Source organism: Vipera ursinii, assembly GCF_947247035.1.
Source record: "Vipera ursinii genome assembly, chromosome: 6".
In the NCBI taxonomy this organism is placed as follows: Eukaryota; Metazoa; Chordata; class Lepidosauria; order Squamata; family Viperidae; genus Vipera; species Vipera ursinii.
The window spans coordinates 60,238,056-60,260,371 of NC_139515.1; the positions used below are offsets into that span (position 1 = coordinate 60,238,056).

General features: G+C 37.1%; 1 protein-coding gene across 1 annotated transcript; it reads left to right on the forward strand.

The window, feature by feature from the left end:
• The first annotated feature begins 49 nt into the window (after nt 1–49).
• SLC25A17 (solute carrier family 25 member 17) lies at nt 50–22,176 on the forward strand. Its single transcript, XM_083365692.1, has 9 exons — nt 50–1,054; nt 4,352–4,412; nt 5,616–5,682; nt 7,285–7,436; nt 11,750–11,866; nt 17,627–17,772; nt 17,935–18,030; nt 20,242–20,324; nt 21,779–22,176. The coding sequence occupies exons 1-9, from the start codon at nt 1,001–1,003 to the stop codon at nt 21,924–21,926; spliced, it is 924 nt and encodes a 307-aa protein (XP_083221818.1). The 5' UTR covers nt 50–1,000; the 3' UTR covers nt 21,927–22,176.
• The last annotated feature ends 140 nt before the right edge of the window (nt 22,177–22,316 follow it).

Here is a 22,316-nt window from a genome sequence, read left to right on the forward strand (position 1 = left end):
TGCACAATAGGCAAAATATGAAATTAGTGGTAACCATTATAGCAAAGGATGCTACCATAACTTAAGTTACAGCAATGATTCTTAAATCTACACATTTGTGGAACATTTATTGAATCATGTAAAAATAAATATTATACCTATTAGATACGAACACAACATTTTTCATGAAAAATCCTCTATATTTAACCAAAAAAAATGAAGCTAAGAGTTGTTTTAAATTTTTGCAAATATCTTCAATATCTGGCAAGTAATTTTGATTTTTGGACCTGAGTCTTGAGAAACCCCCAGGAACCCTCGGACTACACTTTAAGAAATACTGGCTTGAGGAACGCCTTTACCCGCACTTCATATTGCATTTGATATAAAGCTAATAGTGCCGTTGAGTGACATTCCAAAGATATTCCCCTCCCAGATTATTTTCTTCGCAACAGGTTTGATTTTAAAGTAGCTTTTTCTTCGTTTTTGGCTTTAAATTCCACGTGAAGTATATCCATCCTTCTTGGGCACAATTTTGACCTATGCGCTATTCTGTCCTCTGCTAATGACCACTAATTGTCAGATGTGTACCTATCCCGCAAATAAAAAGGCCACGAGAGGAGAAAGCTATTTTGCTTTGCGCTTCTGCCAAATCGATAGAACTCTCAAAAAAGCAAAGGTGATAAGACAAACAAAAATACGGCCAAACCGTCGCTAAGAGAACAACTTGAGGTCGTTGGGCTTAAATTGCTGGGGAGGTAGGATGGGGGCGAGCGGGATAAGCAGGGCGCAAACTTGACCAGCCCTCTTCCTCTCCGATATATTTCCCGATCCGTGCCGCCGGGTGATTGGCGGAGTGCAGGAAATGTTTGATAGCGACGTCACCTAGTACGGCAGCGGCCTGGCCAGGGGTGGTGTCGGCTATACGTTGCTTCCCTCTCTAGCCTCTCCGTTTCTGTGCTCTCTTTCATGCAGCCGGGGAAGATCGCAGCAGTGGCGATCGGGCCCTGCCAAAGGTGCAGCTATGGTCGGCGTCTTCTCCTACGAGAGCTTGGTCCATGCCATGGCTGGAGCTGTGGTGAGTAGATTGCGGAGGGAGGGAGTGTGAGGAAGACCCGGAAGTGAGGTGACAGGATTTTGTTGGATTGAAGGAAGGCTGGATTGCTGGATTGAAGGGAGGCGTGGAGATGGAGGGGACCTTGGACTTGTTCACCCTGGTTTAGGTGCACTGGGCTAAAAAAAAAAAACTGCCGTTACTTTTCGAAATCGAGCGCTCATCCTATTCTTTTTTTTTAAAAAAAAAAGTTTAGGAACCTTAGTTTCTAAAATTCTGAAGAGTATCAAAATTATCCGATTCAGCATGTTTAGGTTTTGTTTTGTCTTAATAGCTTCTATGGTTAGTTGTTTGATACACGTCATCACCATGCCTGTTAAAAGGATTTTTTGTAATATATATCATTGATACAACAATCAAACTGCAAACAGTTTGTAGATTAAATGGATCACAGTTGTTTATGAATGTTTTAATATCTGGATCATTGTAATGAAACATATAGTGTACAATCTAAAAATCAACATAGATGCTACCTCTCTTTATTATCAGAGATCCAAATTAAAAACATAAGCAGGGATTTAGTATAAATCAAGAAAAAAATATTATTTCATTAAGGAGCCCCTGCTCATCATATCTATCAGAATGTCAGAATAAAAAGTCTAATCTTAGTATTATATATACCAGTATAATCACACACAAATGAATTCATAAAATTATACTTAACAAACAAAAGGAAGCCAATTTTTGAAAAAGGTGTTTTTCCCCAAATCCATCCTGTTATAATCTCTCTACTTGAGTAAGTTCAGAACTTTAAATAAAGCATGCTGTCATTTTCATATGCTATTTATTATTATGAGTTCTTTTTGGTAAATGCTACATCCAAAAAAGGGGGATCATTTTTTCCCTTTGTTACAAAGGATTTTGTTATTATACCAAAACACAGTGATCCTTAAACAGAATTTATCAAACCTTATTTCTTACCTATGACCCTCTTTTTACATATTCTGTGTTAGACATATTTGAATTATATCTGTGAAAAGATAACAGGATTAGTTAGCTGTATCTTTGGCTGTGCTCTCAGCTGGGCAAATTCCTTAGTTCCAGTTCTAGCCACCTCTTAACCAATCTTTACGTACATTAAAATTTAGCTGGCTTTGTTGCTGGCTTATGATTCAATATTTTCAGCCAAGTACCAGTTGCTGCCATCCTGGCCGCTTGGAATTTAAGCATCTCATAATTTTTTGCTAGGAAGGGAAAAGTTGCTTACCAGCTGTTGGATGGCTGTTACTTGTCAGTGTTTTTACTTTTGAGTCTGAATTCCACACACCCCTTTCCTACACTTATCATTTACCCATTTTTGTCTGGCATTTCCCCCTCTTTCACTTGTAACTTTAATTTCTCCTGCTGTCCCAAATAATTGCAATTGCCCAGCTCAAAATACAGTATACACCCATATCTAAATATTGAAGACATCTTTCTCTTAGAGCACAGGTGTGGCCCAGCTACTCATGCTGTCTTAAAGGTGTGGGAGGGTGTTACTGGATAAAAAAAAGGAAAGGAAGGGCTTTTATTGACTATTGTAAGGCTCTAAGGCTCTAGTTCCATACAGAGAAATTAGATTATACAATTATACAAATTGATTATGTTGTATTTTATATCTGTTTATATGTGAGGGTAGTTGCTCAGTGTAGGAAAGCAAATATAAACAGTCTTTAACTGCTCAGTCTATTATAACTTGTTTAGACCTGCATAGGTGGAACAGGAATGAGAATGCCCTAGAATTATTTCATGTGCTCATTGACTTCTAGCTCATGGATTTAAGATTATTGGATTGCTAAATAAGTTTCATATTTCTTATATATCTGGATAATGTTGATAATCAAATAAGAAATTAGACCGTATCTAGTTGCTTGTTTGGACATGTTATAAAGCGATGCTTAAAAGTTTGTGAATCCTTTTTTATTTTCAATATTTTGCTTAGCTATGACCTAATAGTTTTGAAATATTACGTAAAATGTGAGTTGTTAGCCACACAATTCTAAAACTAAATAGAATTTGATTAAACAAATGAGTCAAAAACTATATACTTGTTCCATATATTAGGAATGCAATATATTGTTTGTATTAATTCCTCCTTTCCTTCTTTGATATGTATAATAAAGATTAATGTTAAAACTATAGATAGAAAGCTACAGGGATAGATTGTGTATAAAGGTAAAGGTAAAGGTTCCCCCACACATGCGTGCTAGTCGTTTCCGACTCTAGGGGCCGGTGCTTATCTCCGTTTCAAAGCCGAAGAGCCAGCGCTTGTCCTAGGACGTCTCTGTGGTTATGTGGCCGGCATGACTAGACGCCAAAGGCGCACGGAACGCCGTTACCTTCCCACCGTAGTGGTCCCTATTTTTCTACTTGCATTTTACGTGCTTTCGAACTGCTAGGTTGGCAGAAGCTGGGACAAGTAACAGGCGCTCACTCTGTTACGCGGCACTCAGGATTCGACCCGCCAAACCACCGACCTTCAGATCGACAAGCTCAGCGTCCTAACCCACTGAGCCACCGCATCCCTGTTAATAATAATAATAATAATATAAAGTTGGAAGGGACTTGGAGGTCATCTAGTACAACCCCCAGCTCAGGCAAGAAACCCTATACCATTTCAGACAAATGGCTGTCCAGTCTCTTCTTAAAAACTTCCAGTGTTGGAACATTCACAGCTTCTGGAGGCAGGTTGTTCCACTGATTAATTGTTTTAACTGTCAGGAAATTTCTCCTTAGTTCTAGGTTGCTTCTCTCTTTGGTTAGTTTCCATCCATTGCTTCTTGTCCTGCCTTCAGGTGCTTTGGAGAATAGCTTGACTCCCTCCTCTTTCAACCCCTGCGATATTGGAACACTGCTATCATGTCAGCCCTCGTCCTTCTCTTCATTAGACTAGACCAGGGGTAGGCAACCTTGGCTCTTTTATGACTCATGGATTTCAGCGGCTCAGGAATTCTGGGAGTTGAAGTCCATGAGTCATAAAAGAGCCAAGGTTGCCTACCCTTGCACTAGACATACCCAATTCCAGCAACTGTTCCTTATATGTTTTAGCCTCCAGTCCCCTGATCATTTTTGTTGCTCTTTTCTGTACTCTTTCTAGAGTCTCAACATCTTTTTTACATTGTGGTGACCAAAACTGGATGCAGTATTCCAAGTGTGGCCTTACTTTATCTAGTCAAATGGCTGTCATAAACTGATTTGATTTAATATAGGTCATTGTAGCTTTGCAAAAAAACCAAAAACCACATGCTCTACATAGTTAATTTTTTGTGCTAAATGTTTTAGGGTAGTGTGACAGCAATGACTGTGTTTTTTCCTCTGGATACAGCTAGACTAAGACTTCAAGGTGAGCAACACATTTTTTTACATTTAGCCTTTGAGAATATTATATATAACTTACCAACTTGGTTTTGCATTTATATCTTAAAATTTGTTCAGGGTAATAACTGATCTTCATTTTGCTAGCTGTTAGTATATTTTTTATTTATTTAGTTCACTCTGTTTTTGTTTCTTTTTGTTCTTTTAAATTTTGCTGGTCATTGACCAAATAAATATTATTGAGTGATTGATCTGTTTTATCCAATAATTTTTGGAGAGATGCTAGGCTACTACCTATTGACTTTTAAGTGGCAGCCGATGCAGCCTGTGGCTGATCAGGGCTTTTTATTGATTTCAAATTACAAAATACTTGGGATGCCAAAAACTATGGTTTGTATTTTCTTTCTAAGCACAACCCTCCCTTGTTTTTTAAGACACTGTGTACTCAGCAATAACCCAGTCCCAGATGTGTAATAGTTTTGCAAAGTATATTGATGAGTACATCATGTCTCTGTTGTGATAGTCTTCAGAAAATAGAACTTGCAAAATTTTTGCTACCTTGGAAACCTTTCAGATTCCTAACTAAGCTGATGAATCTCTTTAGTATGATATTATTAGAGTCATTAGAGAAAAGACTCATTAACAACTATATTATTTTGGGTTTCTAAACTGCAGGAAGATATAATCTGGATGTTCTAAAAGTTATTTATTATTCTTTATTCTCAATACTCTAGAGATGGAAGAAGGTTATATTCACGTGGCAAATGTACATTTTAGGAAAATTCAGTAAGCTCCGTTTGAGAAATGTAGATGTCCTGAAGAAATCCTTTCAAAAAATTAATTTTATTCACCATTTAGGATTTGGTGGTTAAGTATAGAAGACATGTTTAAAACTGAAAACCGGCAACCAATATAGTTATTCTTACAGCAGATATAAAATAATCTTTTGATGTATTCTTAAACTTTCCAGTGAGGAAAAGCAATTCTATGCATTTCTTTTTTTGTAATTTGTACAAATGCAAACTTTTTTTAACCCTATTTCTTAATTTGTGGTCAGTTATAGACCTATTCATGAAGGACTGTTCTGTTTTAGACTGAACCAGTGAACCTGAATATTAAATAAACAATGCACTTTTACTTCTGCCCTACCTTCCCCATCACATAAGAAGATGCTCTCAAGGCAGTATTGAAATGGATTAAATCATTAAAAAACATTTGTTTTGTTTTCCAGTGGATGAAAAACGCAAATCAAAAACCACACACGCAGTTCTTTTGGAGATAATTAAAGAAGAAGGCATGTAAGTACAGGGCTGTTTTGCTAGGAGAATTAGTGGAGGACAAATGTGTGCAATACTGCTCTTCCTAAATTTCAATTAAGTAATTTGAATAGTTATAATTTTAAAAAGCCATTAGAAACTAAAGGATCTTTTAGAAAGCACAGAAAAAAAACGACAAAAAAAGAATTGATGAACTTTTTCTTTGTAATTCAAAATACTGTTAAAAAAATTAAAAGGGTGGGTATAATCAGTGCTTTTTTTGTAAAAGAAAAAGGTGCCGGAACTCACACATGTCATACAACCCACCTTGCCCACCCTACAAGGTTCCATCCAAAAAAGGTGCCGGACCTCCGTTCTGAGCATTCTATGAGAAAAAAAGCCCTTGGTATAATCTTCTATACTAAGGGACTTGTTACAACATTGTTTCTTCTTCAAGAAAAATTTCTAGGCAGGAATAACATTGGCTGAAATCTTGTTAGAATAAATTGACCTATATGTAGTTAAAAACATTTGTCACATAAAAATATTTGTGATACCTTTGGTATGAACAGAATATTGTTAACTATATAATTACAGTGTGTTAATTTTTAAAATGTGCCTCCATAAAATACTACTGTCTTTGAAAGGAAATATTTGAACAAGAAACAGTGTGTTTGAATTGGTTGTTTCTTGCCTTCAGACTGGAATTCTAATCCTTTTAATTTTTCCAGTAATATATCCTCCTGGGTTATGTTCATAGTTATGCAGAAATAAATATGTTCAGTAAAATTTAGTCCTGAGTATAGAATTATATTCTGTTAAATATAGTTAATAGTATTTAAATGTGTTTTATTTTGTCACTTGGTTTCTTGAACAGTTAACCCAAAATCCTTCAGTTAGTAGATATATTTAATTGATTTAAGCCAACACAGTGCTAGGCTACATTAACAGAGGGATAGAATCAAGATCAAGTGAAGTACTAATACCACTTTACAATGCTTTGGTAAGGCCACATCTGGAATACTGCATCCAGTTTTGGTCACCACGATGTAAAAAAGATGTCGAGACTCTAGAAAGGGTACAGAGAAGAGCAACCAAGATGATTAGGGAGCTGGAGGCTAAAACATATAGGAAACGGTTGCTGGAATTGGGTATGTGTAGTTTAATGAAGAGAAGGGTGAGGGGTGACATGATAGCAGTGTTCCAATATCTCAGGGGCTACCACAAAGAAGAGGGAGTCAAGCTATTCTCCAAAGCACCTGAAAGCAGGACAAGAAGCAACGGATGGAAACTAGTCAAGGAGAGAAGCAACCTAGAACTAAGGAGAAACTTCCTGACAGAACAATTAACCAGTGGAACAACCTGCCTCCAGAGGTGGTGAATGCTCCAACGCTGGAGGTTTTTAAGAAGAGACTGGACAGCCATTTGCCTGAAATGCTATAGGGTTTCCTGCCTGAGCAGGGGGTTGGACTAGATGACCTCCAAGGTCCCTTCCAACTTTACATTATTATTATTATTATTATTATTATTATTATTATTATTATTATTATTATTATTATTAGGTTTTGAATGGGATGCAGATATGTTTTTAGCTATGATGATTGCATTATTCTCATTTTTTGCTTTTGTTATTTTGTTCCTTAGCATTGCACCATATCGAGGGTGGTTCCCTGTTATCTCCAGCCTTTGTTGTTCCAACTTTGTCTATTTCTATACATTTAATAGTTTAAAAACTCTTTGGGTCAAGGGTCATCATTCAACTACAGGAAAGGACTTGATTCTTGGTGTGGTTGCAGGTAATAAAATCCTATCACAAATTTATTGAATTTGGGATATGAATTAATTTATCCATGTAGGCAATTTAAAATAATGAAATAAAGTGTTAAATATATTTTTAATTTGAAAGGATTTGTCTCATGTACTCTTTTATACTTTTAATTGTCTTAGATTTTTCACCTTTTTAATGTTTTATTGATTTTTAAGAATTACAATCTTTAGTGCTTAGTAAACAATGTGTTGTCTGGGTTCACATATTTAACTTCTTTAATATAAATCTGTTCAGTACTGCATAATCCAGTATTTTTTTTCCTGATCCTCCTTTCTTCCCCATATTTTTTCCATTTTCCTCTCATTACATAGTTACAATTCTTGCTACTATTGATGTATACAAAAACATCCTCATCATATTTTAGTAATATTATAGGTAAAGGTAAAGGTAAAGGTTCCCCCGCACATGCGTGCTAGTCGTTTCCGACTCTAGGGGCCGGTGCTCATCTCCGTTTCAAAGCCGAAGAACCAGCGCTTGTCTGAAGACGTCTCCGTGGTCATGTGGCCGGCATGACTAGCACGGAACGCTGTTACCTTCCCTAATAGTGGTCCCTATTTTTCTACTTGCATTTTTAAGTGCTTTCGAACTGCTAGGTGGGCAGAAGCTGGGACGAGTAACAGGCGCTCACTCTGCTACGCGGCACTCGGGATTTGATCCACCAAACTGCCGACCTTCTGATCGACAAGCTCAGTGTCCTAACAATAATATCAATTCATAACAATTCATAACAATTCATAACAAATAACAATAATATCAATTCATAAATCAATCTGTTTTTCATGCTCTTGTTAAGATTTGATTTCCCATCAATATTTGAAATACTTTGTCAGTTATGATTTTCTCAATATTAATTACATTTATATAGCTAAAAGTTTTAGTCATGACAGCCATCCTCTTATTTTTATATTTCCCATATCAAAAAAAGAAAAAGAATGTTATTTTAATTCTAAAATATATCTTTCATTATAAAGTCTAATTATATCTAAGGGTCATCTGTTCTTTTAATCATATTCAAACAAATATTTAAACACATAATGCCTCCTCTAATCGGTCAAATCTTCTGTTTTTTAAATCTAACTCTTTCTTTCTTTCTTTGCCAAGTAGCTTTCCAAGCCAGGGCAATTAAGTCACCCAGAAATTTTCTTTCTATTTTTATAAAATTTGCTTGGCATGAGGAAGACAATTTAGGTAGGGTATAAATTCTGCCCATTTATATTCCTTAAGCAACTCCCACTTTCCTTTTCCCTCAATTTCTCTTTTCATTTTTTGTCTCCCAAGTTGTGACATTTCCCTTGACAGCTCTATATTCCATTTTTTAAAATCTTCCTTATCATCTTGTATATTTTGCAGACCTAAGGGATAAAGCTTCTTTTCCATTTTCGTTGTTATCAGTATTTTATTTGTATATGGTAGTTTATATTTTCCTTCTTATATCTCTTTCATCTCTAAGTCCATTTCCTCTGCTTAATCTTCTGTTTTCTGGTTTATTTGTTCATACTTTGTAGTCATTGTCTGGGAATTTTCTACTTGTAGATTTAATTTGGAGACTTGCTCATTTATATTATCCAAATTATTTTTAGTCTCATTATGGTTTCATTTTGTGTCCTCTTTGTGTGCAACAATTGTTTGGTGAACAAGCATAAAGTATATTTCCTTCTGAAAGGTGTTTATTTTTTCTTGAGGCATCATTCCTGGAGATCATCTAGTATCACCAATCTTAATAAGAGTAGAACAAAGTTTCATCTAGTTTTCTGGTCTTTATGTGTAGCCTTTATAATCCAATAGGTTCCAGAATATGGGTCCAGTCCAGTTTGGAGGGCTTTGCTTGGATCAAACAGAAAGACTGCGGTCTCTCCGTGATCGACAAGGCACCCCTCCTTCTTCATCGCCTCTTTGGGGCAACTTTAGGCCCTTTTAGGGCCCCCAGCAGGGAGAAATCGGGTGCAGAAGGCAGAGCCCTGCCTTCCTGCATCGCTGTGACACAAAACTGGAAGTCCCCCGTAGATTTTTCACTTTTGTATAACTGAACATTTCTCTTCATTTTATTATATTATTTTAGAACATGAGCATGTGCTTAGTTGATGTGTATACTCACATCTGGCAATGTCATCCAGTGGTGTCAGGGGACAGCCCACAATGTCTTGTGCTGTGCTCACTATTTCTTAATAGTAATGCTTTGTAATGCTTTCCTATCCACAGCTGTCATGATATATGATATATATGATATATATGATATATATGATATATATATATATATATATATATATATATATATATATATATATATATATATATATATATATATATATATATATATATATATATGATATATGGCAAGATATAGTTGGAACCAAAAATCTGTTTTCTAATTCATTCCTGGCACTCTAAGATGAAGTGGGGGAAGGCTATAGTTAAGTGTGCATCTTTAATTGATGGAGCCATTTGATAAAAGAGGACAGGTTTGTTAGCATTGCATGAATTAAAAAATATTTTTTCTCTTCATAAAACTACCAATGTTTCTCTTTCTTGAAATAAATAAATAAAAATAAACCTTTATTGTCAAAGTACAACATGTGTACATTGAGATTAGCTGAGCCTCCCCCCCTCCTGCTCTCTCCCTCCAACACACAGTGACAACAAACCCTCCATCCTACCACACCTTGTGAACCAACTACACCACACACCGGCCTCCCAAATCAATTCTGCATAAGATTATGTCCCATTTAAAAGCCTAACAGCCCACGGATAAAAGCTATTTTTCAGCCTGTTGGTACGGCTGGCTATATTCCTATATCTCCTACCGGATGGTAGGAGAGTAAAGAGATACCGGAGTAAAGAGATACCGTCCAGGGTGTGAGTCATCCCTGAGAATCTTCCTCACTCTTCCAAGGCAACCAGCCCTGGCGATGTCATCCAGTGGTGTCAGGGAACAGCCCACAATGTCTTGTGCTGTGCTCACTACCCTCTGCAATACTTTCCTGTCCGCGGCTGTCAGACCAGCATACCAAACCACAATACCATATGAGAGGACGCTCTCTATAGTAGACTGGTAAAAGAGGGTCATTAGCCGTTGTTCTACCCTGTTCTTCTGCAAGACCCTGAGAAAGTGAAGTCTCTGTTGGGCCTTTCTGGCCACCTGGGTTGTATTAACTTTCCAGGTAAGATCTTCGCAGGGGTAGACTCCCAGAAATTTAAAGGAGGAAACTCTCTCCACACAATCCTCCCCGATGTAAAGTGGGGCAGGTTCCTCCTTTTTCCTCTGGAAGTCTAGCAGCATCTCTTTCGTCTTGCTGATGTTCAGGTGCAAGTTGTTGTTACAACACCATATGGATAGTTTTTGTACCTCCGCCCTGTATGCTGTCTCATCCCCACCTGTAATAAGACCCACCACTTACTGCGAACTTAATTATTGCAGTAATTTTCATGGGATTCTCTGCCTGCTGAAAGAACTTGTTTTTATTTCCTGAAGGCCAATAAGTAGCAGGAATAATGTCACAGAGGGTGGGTGCCATGGTAGAAAAGGCCTACCTCTGGGTTCCTGTCAAATGGAAATCTTTAGCAGAAATAACACACCCTTTCTGCCAGACCTGATGGGACAGGTAGATGTAACTGGGGAGAGATAGCCCCTCAAAAAATCAGCATCTTGAATTGAACCTGGAAATAAACCAGCAACCAATACAACTCTCAGAGCAGAGATGTAATGTGTATCTTACTATGGCTGCCAGCACTGCCACATATTTCTTGATCTGTATTATTTATTCTAACTTGTGTTATTCTCTGATGTTATGTGCCACTTAAGGTTATCTGAGATATGCCTTTTGAATCCTAACAGTTTAGCACTTCTGATTTTCTCAGTGCATGATTTCATAATGAAGTTTCATGTGGGAAGTTTGCATCAAGTTAGAACAAATATTTGGAAATAATTAGGTGTGCACCTGTTGTGAAAAAGAAGCTTGCTTTTCTTGCCTAGCTCAATGACATGTGTAATAATTGGTAAAGAACTAAAATAAAGCAAGCTCCATGGAATCCTGTGAACTACAGAAGCTTTTTGGATGAGAAGAGAAGTGTTTTCAAGGAAAAAACCAAGTCCAGTTGCCCTTTTGGAAAAGCTCCCTTGACTTTCCATTTTAAATATTTTTTCCTCTAGAATAAATTCAGTCTAGATTTTGTGAAGTATTTCAAATGGTACCTTTTCTGATTTATACATTAAAGTTAAAAATTTAATTTTGATTTTAATTATCTGAGGCCTCTTTTTACTGAATTTTGCTTCTGTTTCCTTAGGTATAGTGAATGTACTGTTGACTACTCCGCTCTGGGTGGTAAACACCCGTCTTAAACTCCAGGGGGCAAAATTTAGAAATGAAGATATTATACCAACCAATTACAAAGGCATTGTAGGTAGGTTGTTGGGGAGAGGGGGGTTGCCCTTATCTATTGTAATATATATAAATTATGCTTTTCAGCCATAAGCTACTTTCTTTTTCAAACTCAGAATACCAAGACATACCTCCACCTTTTTTGAGGCAGCATTTTGGCATAGTTTTCCATGCTTATTAAACACCCAGTGCTTTTGATAGACTTGAAAAAGCTGCTGTGCTCTCAATATCCTACAAATTGTGTGAAAAAAGAACTGATACAAAAATGCAATGTATTTCATGTTCTCCCACACATGAGCTACATTCTCCAGAAATTTCAGCTTCACTTTAATTTTATTAACGTATACTGTGTTTCCCCAAAAATAAGTTCCAGGTTGTTGTTTTTTTTGCCTCCAAAAGAGGCACCAGATCTTAATTTTCGGAGGTGTGTATGTCTTTTCCACTCACCTCTGGCACCAACAGCCCTGCCCCCACCAATAGCCCCACCCAGCCGGCCCACTTATTTTATAGCTGAAGGAGCAGCTTCATTCTGCAGCTGAGAATGGGGCTCCGGCCTGCATTTCACAGTCAAAGGCCTTGCAGAGGCATTCCAGAACCTTCCATAGCTCAGTTCTCGGTTGCAGTGGCCTTCCGGAAAGGCCTCTGACTGCAAAATGCAGGCCTGAGGGTGCTGCAGAAGTGGGCCAGCGAGAAGAGACCTGGCTGCAAGGTAAGTGGGTACATAGTACATGGGGCAGCTCCGCATTCTCATCCCCACCCTAGCTTGATTTTTAGATGTGTGCCTCACCCCAAAACTAGGGCTTATTTTCGGGGCAGGTCTTACTTTCAGGGAAACATGGTAGTATACTTTTTATGTACTTGCTTTTTATTCTAGTAACCATGGAATAGACTTGTTTACAGGTTGTTGCATTCTGGAAAATGAGGTGGATTATTTAACCACTACTCTGCCTAGTCATTTTGTAAAAAACAAACTACCAGCTATCATTTAACTTTCAAAAAAGTTATTTCTAAAAAGTGAATTCAGGCGTATAGCAGTAACTCATATCAACTGTATGAGAAGGAAATTCCAGATTAATTTCTTTTTTTCTTTTTATTTGAGAAAAATGTAAAATATAAGCAAAATACTATGGTACACTAAAAAAACAACAACAAAATCCTTAAACATGGAGCTGAGATTCGCTCCCAGCTGAGATGCCTTTCTGGTAAGCAATTTCAGCTCTACAGCAGGTGGTAGCAGCTTGCAACCTTCCCTTCCAGTTTCCCCTTTGACTTTCTTGGGAAGCTGGCAGAGAAGATTGCAAATGACAATCATATGATTTTAGGGCAACTGGCAACTGGCTGCAAGTGTGAGCAGGTTGCCAAGAACCAAGATCAGAGCAGAGGGGAGACACAGTGTCTTACAACAACCAGAAGTGCTTTAAGGGCCATAAAACCCCATTTCCAAGGCAGTCCTAATTTCAAATGGTCATTAAGGAATCAGTTGTAAATGTCTATGGAGATTCTCAGTCATCTAGGTCAGGGGTCGGCAACCTCGGCTCTTTTATGACTCGTGGACTTCAACTCCCAGAATTCCTGAGCCAGCTATGCTGGCTCAGGAATTCTGGGAGTTGAAGTCCACGAGTCATAAAAGAGCCGAGGTTGCCGACCCCTGATCTAGGTCATGGTTGTCCAAAGTTGTTTTTTTAGGAGGCAACTGGTCTTTCTTGTTTTTCTTTGAAGATGTTTTGCTTCTCATCCAAGAAGATTCTTCAGCTCTGAGCTGAAGAAGCTTCTTAGATGAGAAGTGAAACGTCTTCAAAGAAAAACAAGAAAGTCCAGTTGCTTCTTGAAAAAGCACCTTTGGGACAACCAATTGTAAGTTGAGGACTACCTGTAAAGATTTTCCCATAAATCTATAGGCAACCTTTGCTTAACCATAATAATAGGGACTGGAATTTCCCTCAGTACACATCAAATGTAATATCAAATAGCAGTGGCAATCCTGACAGTCACCATCAAATCATTAAAGTTATTAAATGAGGATCTTTCATGATTGCAATTTGCAACCCCTTGCTACTTCCCACAAGCAAAGTCAATGGGGAAGTTGGTTGGGAAGTTGCAAGTATCTGGCAGTTCACAAGCAGATGGAAGGGTAGCTGAGTATTAGAAGTGAGAGGCTGGGTGCTGCAGTGAATGCATGTGGGCTATGGAGGGGTTGTTACCGTGCCCTAACAGTAAGTCTGTGAGAAAGTAAGCTGTTTACTCTTCTACACATCAAAAGCAATTGCTGGCATGCTATGCAAGCAGCTTATAGTATATGGTAGCATTCTCTTGAAATCTCATCCTCCAATCTCTCTGTGGGGGTAGGTGGGAAGAGTCAGGCAAAGGAGAGATTGCCTACAGAAATTGCTTGCTTTTTTTCTTTGCCCCCACGCAGAGCAGATTGGAAGGAAGGGATTTCAAGGGAATAAACTGTTTGGGCAGCACGTCCACAGATCCCACCATTATTTTTGATGTGGAAAAGAACAAACAGCTTTCTGTGTTGCAGTCCCTTCCTCTTCAAACTCTACACTCTGGGGGGGGTGGGATGTAAAAGTTAAGCACAGGACACTGACTATAAAACTGAGAGTGGAAGTGGTCCCAAAGACATAAAAATTTCCAAGTTGTCAGAGGATGAAGATGTAGAAGCCTATTTTACCATATTTGAAAAAGTGGCTACTTCTTGCAAGTGGCCTGAGAGTGAGAGTCAGACTAGCCCCATGTTTAACAAGGAAAGCTTTGAGAGCTTACAGTAGCCTTCCAGCAAGAAAAGTAGTGGATTACTTCATGTCAAAGAGATAATTTTATACAGGTACAATGTCACTCCCTTCGCTTATAAGCAGAGGTTTAGGAGTTACACCTACAACAAACATGCAGGGTTTCTTGAATTGAGGGCAAGGTTGGAAGACTTAGGTAGGAAATAATTGAAACCAGATGAAAGAAGCAAAGCAAAGTGGTAGAGGAGGTAATTTTAGAGCAATTTCTACAAGTACCCCTACTAAATAGAGATTTTGGGTGCAAGAACACAACCAAGAATCAGATCAAAGGATTATTGAACTAGCTGAGCATTACAAATTCCTGATTAAATGGGTGGTATCGGACATTGTAACCATATTGCTTCATTATTATACAGTGGGCAGGATAGCAAAATGTTATCGCTGTCTTCCAATTGAAATATGGGAAGTATGCAGATATGAAAAAAAATATTTTAATAAAAAAGACTATTAAAAGGGATGAAATATGTGAGAGGACAGGCTGACTACAAAATGGCCAAACACCTGTGCTGCTGATGTTCTGTTCCTTTAAGTCTTTTCTCTAGCCAGCACAGCAATTGTTGACTATAAAAGCTGAGCAGAGAGGCAGCTGGATGTGGTGGCATGTGTGTAAAGTAGCCTGAAACAGATAGAAGGAGATATTGTTTAATAGCAGTAGCACTCATAAAAAGTAGTAGTTGGAGGAGCAGGAGGAGGAAATGTAGTAAAAGTGGGAAAGAGTAAAGTAGTGAGCAATGAGCACTAGCCTTTTCAAAGTAGCAATTTTCAAACGATATATAGGTACTTTTACAATTGGAAGGAAATAATTTAAAGTCTTATTTACAGAATTCTTATTCTTGTTCCAGAAATTCCCCACGTCTGCTACTGTTGTATCTTTTGAAATTTTTTAGTCTGTCTAGAGAATTATTCTAATGAGGATTTCTCTCTCTAGTCTGACTCTAGGAAAAATAGAAAGGAAATTAGTTTGGATCATCTTTTCCAAATCAGAAAAGTAGCAAACTTATCATACTTTGTGCCTCATTTGTGTAGGAATAGCTATGTAAGCAAACAATTTTGCATGCAGGGAAGGTTTTAATGAGAAATTCACATACACAATTATTGAAGCCAGATCTTCAGATATGAAAAAGGGAATACACTGTTTTTAACTCTGTCTTTAACCCAAATTTGTATGTAAGTTGGAACTCATAAACACACTGCCTATTACTAAAAATAACAGATGGCATTGTCCTTCCTTAAGCTGATGATACAATGTTTTTAGGAACCTCTGAAAATAGGTTGTATATTAAAAATATGCAGCTTCAGCATTGTGCGGCTTCAACAATTCATTGGCTTAAGGAATAAGAACACTGTCTGCCATTTTTAGTAATAGCTGGGCATTTCTACCTAGGGGTTGTCTAGTTGGATGTTCTTAACCTGGGGATGCCTATACAGGAAAAATAAGGAACATAACAGTTCTAAATAAAATCTTTACTGTTAACCTAATTAAATTAATATTACAGCTTGCATAACATCTTACAGAGTAGAATTTGTTCACAATTCATTGCTGAAAGGAATGGAGATTATCTAGATTCTGATAGAAAGCAGAGGACAAGTAAAAGCCATTCTCTTTGAATGGAGTTAGTATTTTCATAGGTCCAGCCAGAAAAGTATTTAACAGCTGAGAATCTTCCTAATGATTTGATGTGTGAATAATAAAGGCAGTGTCTGGTTTCCTGCAGTTGTGCCATTGAATAAAAATGATTACATTAAAAAAGCTTTAGGGACAAACAAAATGAATTGTGCCTATTCAGGTATTTCAGCAGGGAATGAACTAAGCAAATGCCTTGGGCATTATTTATTACAAATATATTTTTGACATTCACATGGCTTTCAGGAGAGCCTATTTGAGTTGTGTAATATTGAAAAGGCTTTTTTGATTTCAAATGACATAGATAATAGTCCATTCTTCAAACTGGTGATTTTTAATTGATAGTCTTGTGAACATAAGGACCCAGATTGTTGGGGGCAATTAAGCTGACTTTGTAATAATGCCGCTTGGGGGTGTGTGTGAAAGCCCTAATAAGCAGGCATATACATAGAATGAAGGCTACTGCTAAGCTTGTAAGCCGCCCTGAGTCTTCGGAGAAGGGCGGGATATAAATGGAATTTTTAAAAAAATTGTTTTTGTCTCATCTGAAACTAAGGATTAGGGTTAAATATTTTCAACAGAAACTTGTTTCCCATTAATCACTGAATCTCTAAATTTTCCATTGCTTCTCCTTGGGATGATGGAAACAATATATGCTGAAGAGTAGAAGGAATTGAAATGAATGGTAAAATCAAGAAAAAGATCAGTATTTCTATTAGGCAATTGCTGGCTAAGATAATTAAAACACTGGGGAGATTTAGGAGTAACTATATACACTTACATTTAATTTATGTTAGACACACATGACATGGTATCAGAAGAATTACTTTGCAGTCAGCTAATTAATTAATGGTAGAAGCAAGTGAGTCAAAAAGTAATTTCTGCATGCCAAACCTCTTTAAAGTTAATTTGAGAGGCAGAAGGGTTACTCTGCCTTACCTAAATGCTACTTATTTGATCAGCCTTGCATTGCTGAAAGAAAAATCAAGACTGCTTGGACTAGTGTGGCAGAGAAACATTACAAATAAATCTTTGAGTTATGTCACAATTACAGAAAAAAAATTGAATTGGTTCATAAGACAACTTTTGTGTGCTGTAATTTTGTCTGTCCACTTTTAAGAACCTCACTCTTCTTTCACCTTGATTTTAATCATTCAAACTTCCAATTGTGCTTGATCAATACTGAGCAATAGAGTAAAATCTGCTACATTGAATCCATACAAAATTAATTTTTTGAATTCTGATCTAAATTGCAAAGTAAATGTTGAACTTTATGAATAATGCTAAACTGCCAGACTGATCAAATGTATAATTCTGCATCCTCTGTAAGATTCTTATTTCCCTTATTTATTTTTCTAATCAGATGCCTTTCATCAGATAATACGAGAGGAAGGAATCTTGGCTTTGTGGAATGGTACTTTCCCCTCACTGCTGTTAGTATTTAACCCTGCCATACAATTCATGTTTTATGAAGGGCTTAAGAGGAAAATTTTAAAAAGACAACTGCAGGTGAGACTCCAAGGCTTACAAGAAAGATGATTTTTAACTTTGCTCTCAGAAATTGTTCCATTCAACTAAATTGTTACCATTTTGGTTTAGGGTTAGGATAGATTTGAAGGTTCTTAATTTTGTTTTCGCATCCAGATACTAATTTTTTTCATGTTATTTTAGCTGTCTTCACTGGACGCCTTTGCTATTGGAGCAATAGCCAAAGCAATTGCCACTACCCTCACTTACCCTATGCAGACAGTGCAGTCAATTTTGCGGGTATGTATGAGTAATACCAAATCACTTTCATTCACACCCTAACTTGTAAACCTTTGTTCCATTTAATAGTTTTAATTTGTTATTAAACAAGCATATCTTTTAACTGAGGCTAACAAAGTTCTTAAACGACTATTTTTCAGACTTTCACAATTAGAATGTTGTGAATTAATAGTAGCATATGGCTCCCATAATGGATGCTGCTTTTCCAACAATAGATTAGCACACTAGGCTGCATTGATACTGTTAGGCAGGATTTCTCCTTTGCCTCTCTGCATAAAATGTTGCATGACATCATGTAATAGTGAGGTAAATCTGGTAGCTTCATATTCTCTTTGTAAATCCTTTCTATTAACACTATAGCTCAAGTTATATGCCAAAATTTACACTTATTTCTGATTTGGAAGAATGGGGAAAACGAAGTAGAAGAAGAGTGGCTGACAGCACTCTTCCAAGATAGCCAACAACTAAACACTGATGAACTTTTCTGACAATAAGAAACAGTAAACTAATCAAATTTTCCATTTCTAAAAAAATTAAGGTTCTTGAATGGGACTTAAAAAACAGAAATAGAAAAACAGCAAATATTTGAGCTTTCTTGTTTTTCTTAGATACAGTTTAATTGACTGGTCTGATTCTATGCTACCTCTTCCCTATCTTTCTTCAGTCCATTCCATTAGCTCTCCAGCTTCTAATGAAAATAAGAAGACTTCCTCAACACTGGGACAAGCTCCTGTCATAGAATGATTCAATTGAATTCATGGCAAAACAATGTTTGTTCACAGCAAAGACTGACATTTTAATGTTCAAGCAATTAGTCCTCATTAAAAATTTGGATCTGTGCAAAAGCAACTTTTGTGCAAGTTTTTGCCCAAAAACATATAGAATGACACTCTGCCTTTATTGAAACCCATGCCTAAGCAACTTAAACAATAACGCTTAGGATTGAGTAATAATAAATCATAAGCCAATAAAGATGTCAGTGTGCTGACTCTGGCCTGCAAGCAGTTAAAGAAGTTACTTCATCAAACCCTATTCCTTGCAATTAAATCAGGTTGCTCTTCATTGCACAGCCTTAATTCTAGTCAGTGGGGCTAAAACAGGGCTTTTCAACCCGTGGTACCAGTACCACCTGTGGTACATTGGCACCTGGCAGGTGGTACGCGACCATCCTAGAAAAGTAGCAGGGGAAGGGAATGAGCTGAACCGACGGCAGCACTGCACAACCCTGAGCGAGAGATGGCTTAGTGGAAGTGCCAGGATCAGCACTTCTTCGGGGCTGTCAGGGCTCAGAGGAAGCGCCAGAATCAGCGCCAGGCTCCAGCTGGAGCCCGGTGCTGATCCTGGCGCTTCTGCTGAGCCCAGAAGAAGCGTTGTGATTTACATTCAGATGCTTGGAAACTGATTCATATTTATGAAGGTCACAGTGTCGCAGGGTCATGTGAAGTGACCAAAACCTGCTGCAACCATCCAGCAGATGGGGGGAATAAAAACCAAACACCCCCCACTCCACCCCCACTGCCAATCCTCAACAGAAATGCTCACAACAATGATAACCTCGGACAGGAGGAAGAGCGCTGCCAGGCAGGCAGGGAGGCAGTTGTCTTGCTTGGCTGTGGCTTGGGGGGCACTTTTTTCAGTGCCATTGTAACTTCAAACAGTCACTAAGTGAACTGTTGTAAGTCGAGCACTACCTGTACTTCATCACTTTTTTCCTTTTTTTGTCATCAAGTTTTCGACACCTGGCTAGGCGACTGGTGGTACTCGGATGTTGCCATATCCTAAAAGTGGTACAATTGGTGAAAAGGTTGAAAAGCCCTGGTCTAAAAGAGCAATTGTAACTTCTCTGGGACAGCTTCTTCGCTTCCAAATATATTTGTGCTTGTTTGAGTGGCTCCCAAGTTTGACTTGCAGTAAATGAATCTTAGTGTCTTTTAAACAATTTATTATACTTCACATGTCACTTAAAATGAAACAATTTATTGCTAACTTTTGGGTTGTTCTAATTGTTTTAATAACAATTACAGGTTTATATATTTCAATATTGTGCTCTCTGGCCCAAAGGCCATAATAAGTTTAACTTATGGTTAACTTATGTACAAGATTATAAAAGCTTGATCACAATACTTTGTATTATTCCATAATTTTGCACACTTCTGTAATTGGAAATTAAGAAGAAAAAATATTCATTTATTCATTTTGTCTCCTTTTAAGTTTGGACATCACCGACTAAACCCTGAAAACAAGAGATTAGGTAGTCTTAAAAATGTTCTCTACCTTCTTCAACAAAGAATAAAGTAAGCTTTGCATTTTTAACCTGGTTTCTACTTAACACAGTTTAATGTCTTACTAGATTACTGTAAATTGGACACTTTGTAAATGGATAAATAGAGATATATATTTGTTATACACACAAAACATATTAAATTTTAATAATAGAATAAAAATCCATTAATTATCCTATGATTAAAGTATTCATTTTATCTTAAAATTAAAAGGGATACAAGAGATCCTCTAGTTCAACTTATTGCTTAGTGCACAATCCACTATAGCATCTATATAGAGATGACCATCCAGCCTCTGATTGAAGACCTCTAATTAAGGAGTTGTCATAACATTATATGGAAGCCTGTTTCACTGATTGACAGCTCATATAGTTCCTCTTTGGAGAAAAGGTGTCAATAACCTTCAGTTCTTCAACCAATTTCTCCCTTTTGTTGGGGATTAGATCCAGGATAGAAGATCTACTATCTTCCACATTCTTATAAATGAAGTTGTCAGCAAGAGAGTAAAAGAATTTATTGACTTTTTGACTCTTGGCAGAATTAAATTTCCAGCAGATGTCAGGATAATGGAAATCCGTTATAACTATTGCATGCCTGTTTGAAAGACTGCTTTTCTGATACATAAAGGCCTCATTTATGTCTTGCCTGCTCAAGTGGTCTATAGTAAATCCCCACAACTCCCATTTTTCTTTCTCTCTGTTTATTCTTCACCAAATACTTTCTGCAGGATTTCCATGCTCTAGTAGTTCATAAATTTCTGTGCAAGTATATTTTATATTTATATACAGGGCACCGTCCATATGCTTTTCACTGGGCCTGTGGTTTTAGAAGAAACTGTAGCCATCCAATATTATCTGATGGTCATGGACAAGTTTCTACCAAGTTTCATTGAAGCCTATACACCTTGTTTGTTTTCCTGACTCTCTAGTTCTCCCTGTTTATTAAAACATAAATATTTATTTTCATCTGGCAGCATGCAGGAAAAGAAGAATTTATAATATTTCTTGCCGCCAGCCAGCAGAAGACATGATCAAGCCCTCTTTTTGTATTTTATTAATTATGGTAGTATGTTTATTTTTAGCTGCCTGAGTACTCAATTTGACTAGAAAGGCGGGTTATATATCTGATTATATATATAGTCTGTATTCCACACAATACCTAATGATTCTGAGATAATTAATTAAAACCTATGTATTGGAAATGCTATTCTCTTTTCCAAGAAGTAGCTACATCTAGAAGCCAGTGGAAGACAGAATCTGCAGTTCATTCTGCTCATTTATATAAAGCTAATAGAGCACTGGTCTTATTGGCATATGGTCAAAGAGTACATCATATCCTTAAATCCTTAGTGACTTAACAATGGCATACAAAGAGTAGAAGATAGCAAATTTGATGTATGTTTGCTGTAGAAGGAAGAATTATCTGCCTTTTCTTTTTTAATAAATATGTTAATATGTTTTTCATAGGCGCTTTGGATTGGCAGGACTCTATAAAGGACTAGAAGCAAAGCTACTCCAGACCGTCCTCACTGCTGCACTCATGTTCCTTGTCTACGAAAAACTTACTGCTATTACTTTCACAGTCATGGGATTAAAGCATCCATCGAAGAACTAAAATATTTGACTATAAAGCATATAACTCTTAGAAAAAAACCCAGAATACCTAACAAATGATTGGGTGCCATAAACAATTTTATCCCAAGGCCAAAATTTTATTTTATTGTGCTTGTGTTTTCAAACACAACTGTTGAATGTATCTACATTCAAGTATCTAGAAGGCATCTCCTCTATTCAGTTCTACATAAAGATTGGGGCATTCTTTGATTTTTCATATATTTTAAAATAAACTTTTACCACTAATTCTCCATTTGCTGTCGGATGGTATTTCATATATTTGGTGTTATATGATCATTTTAATAATCAGTCCAGTAAAGATTTTATTAAACATTGTCCTTAGAAGATAAGCTTTAATTGACTAAGAATGTTTTAAAATTGTCTTGGAATA

Bases quoted from the DNA above. Each gene is read 5' to 3' on its own strand.
- SLC25A17 (XM_083365692.1), top strand. From the start codon at position 1,001: ATGGTCGGCGTCTTCTCCTACGAGAGCTTGGTCCATGCCATGGCTGGA. The intron at 5,683-7,284 runs GTAAGTACAGGG...TTTGTTCCTTAG, and splicing joins ATAATTAAAGAAGAAGGCAT to CATTGCACCATATCGAGGGT. The intron at 7,437-11,749 runs GTAATAAAATCC...CTGTTTCCTTAG, and splicing joins GATTCTTGGTGTGGTTGCAG to GTATAGTGAATGTACTGTTG.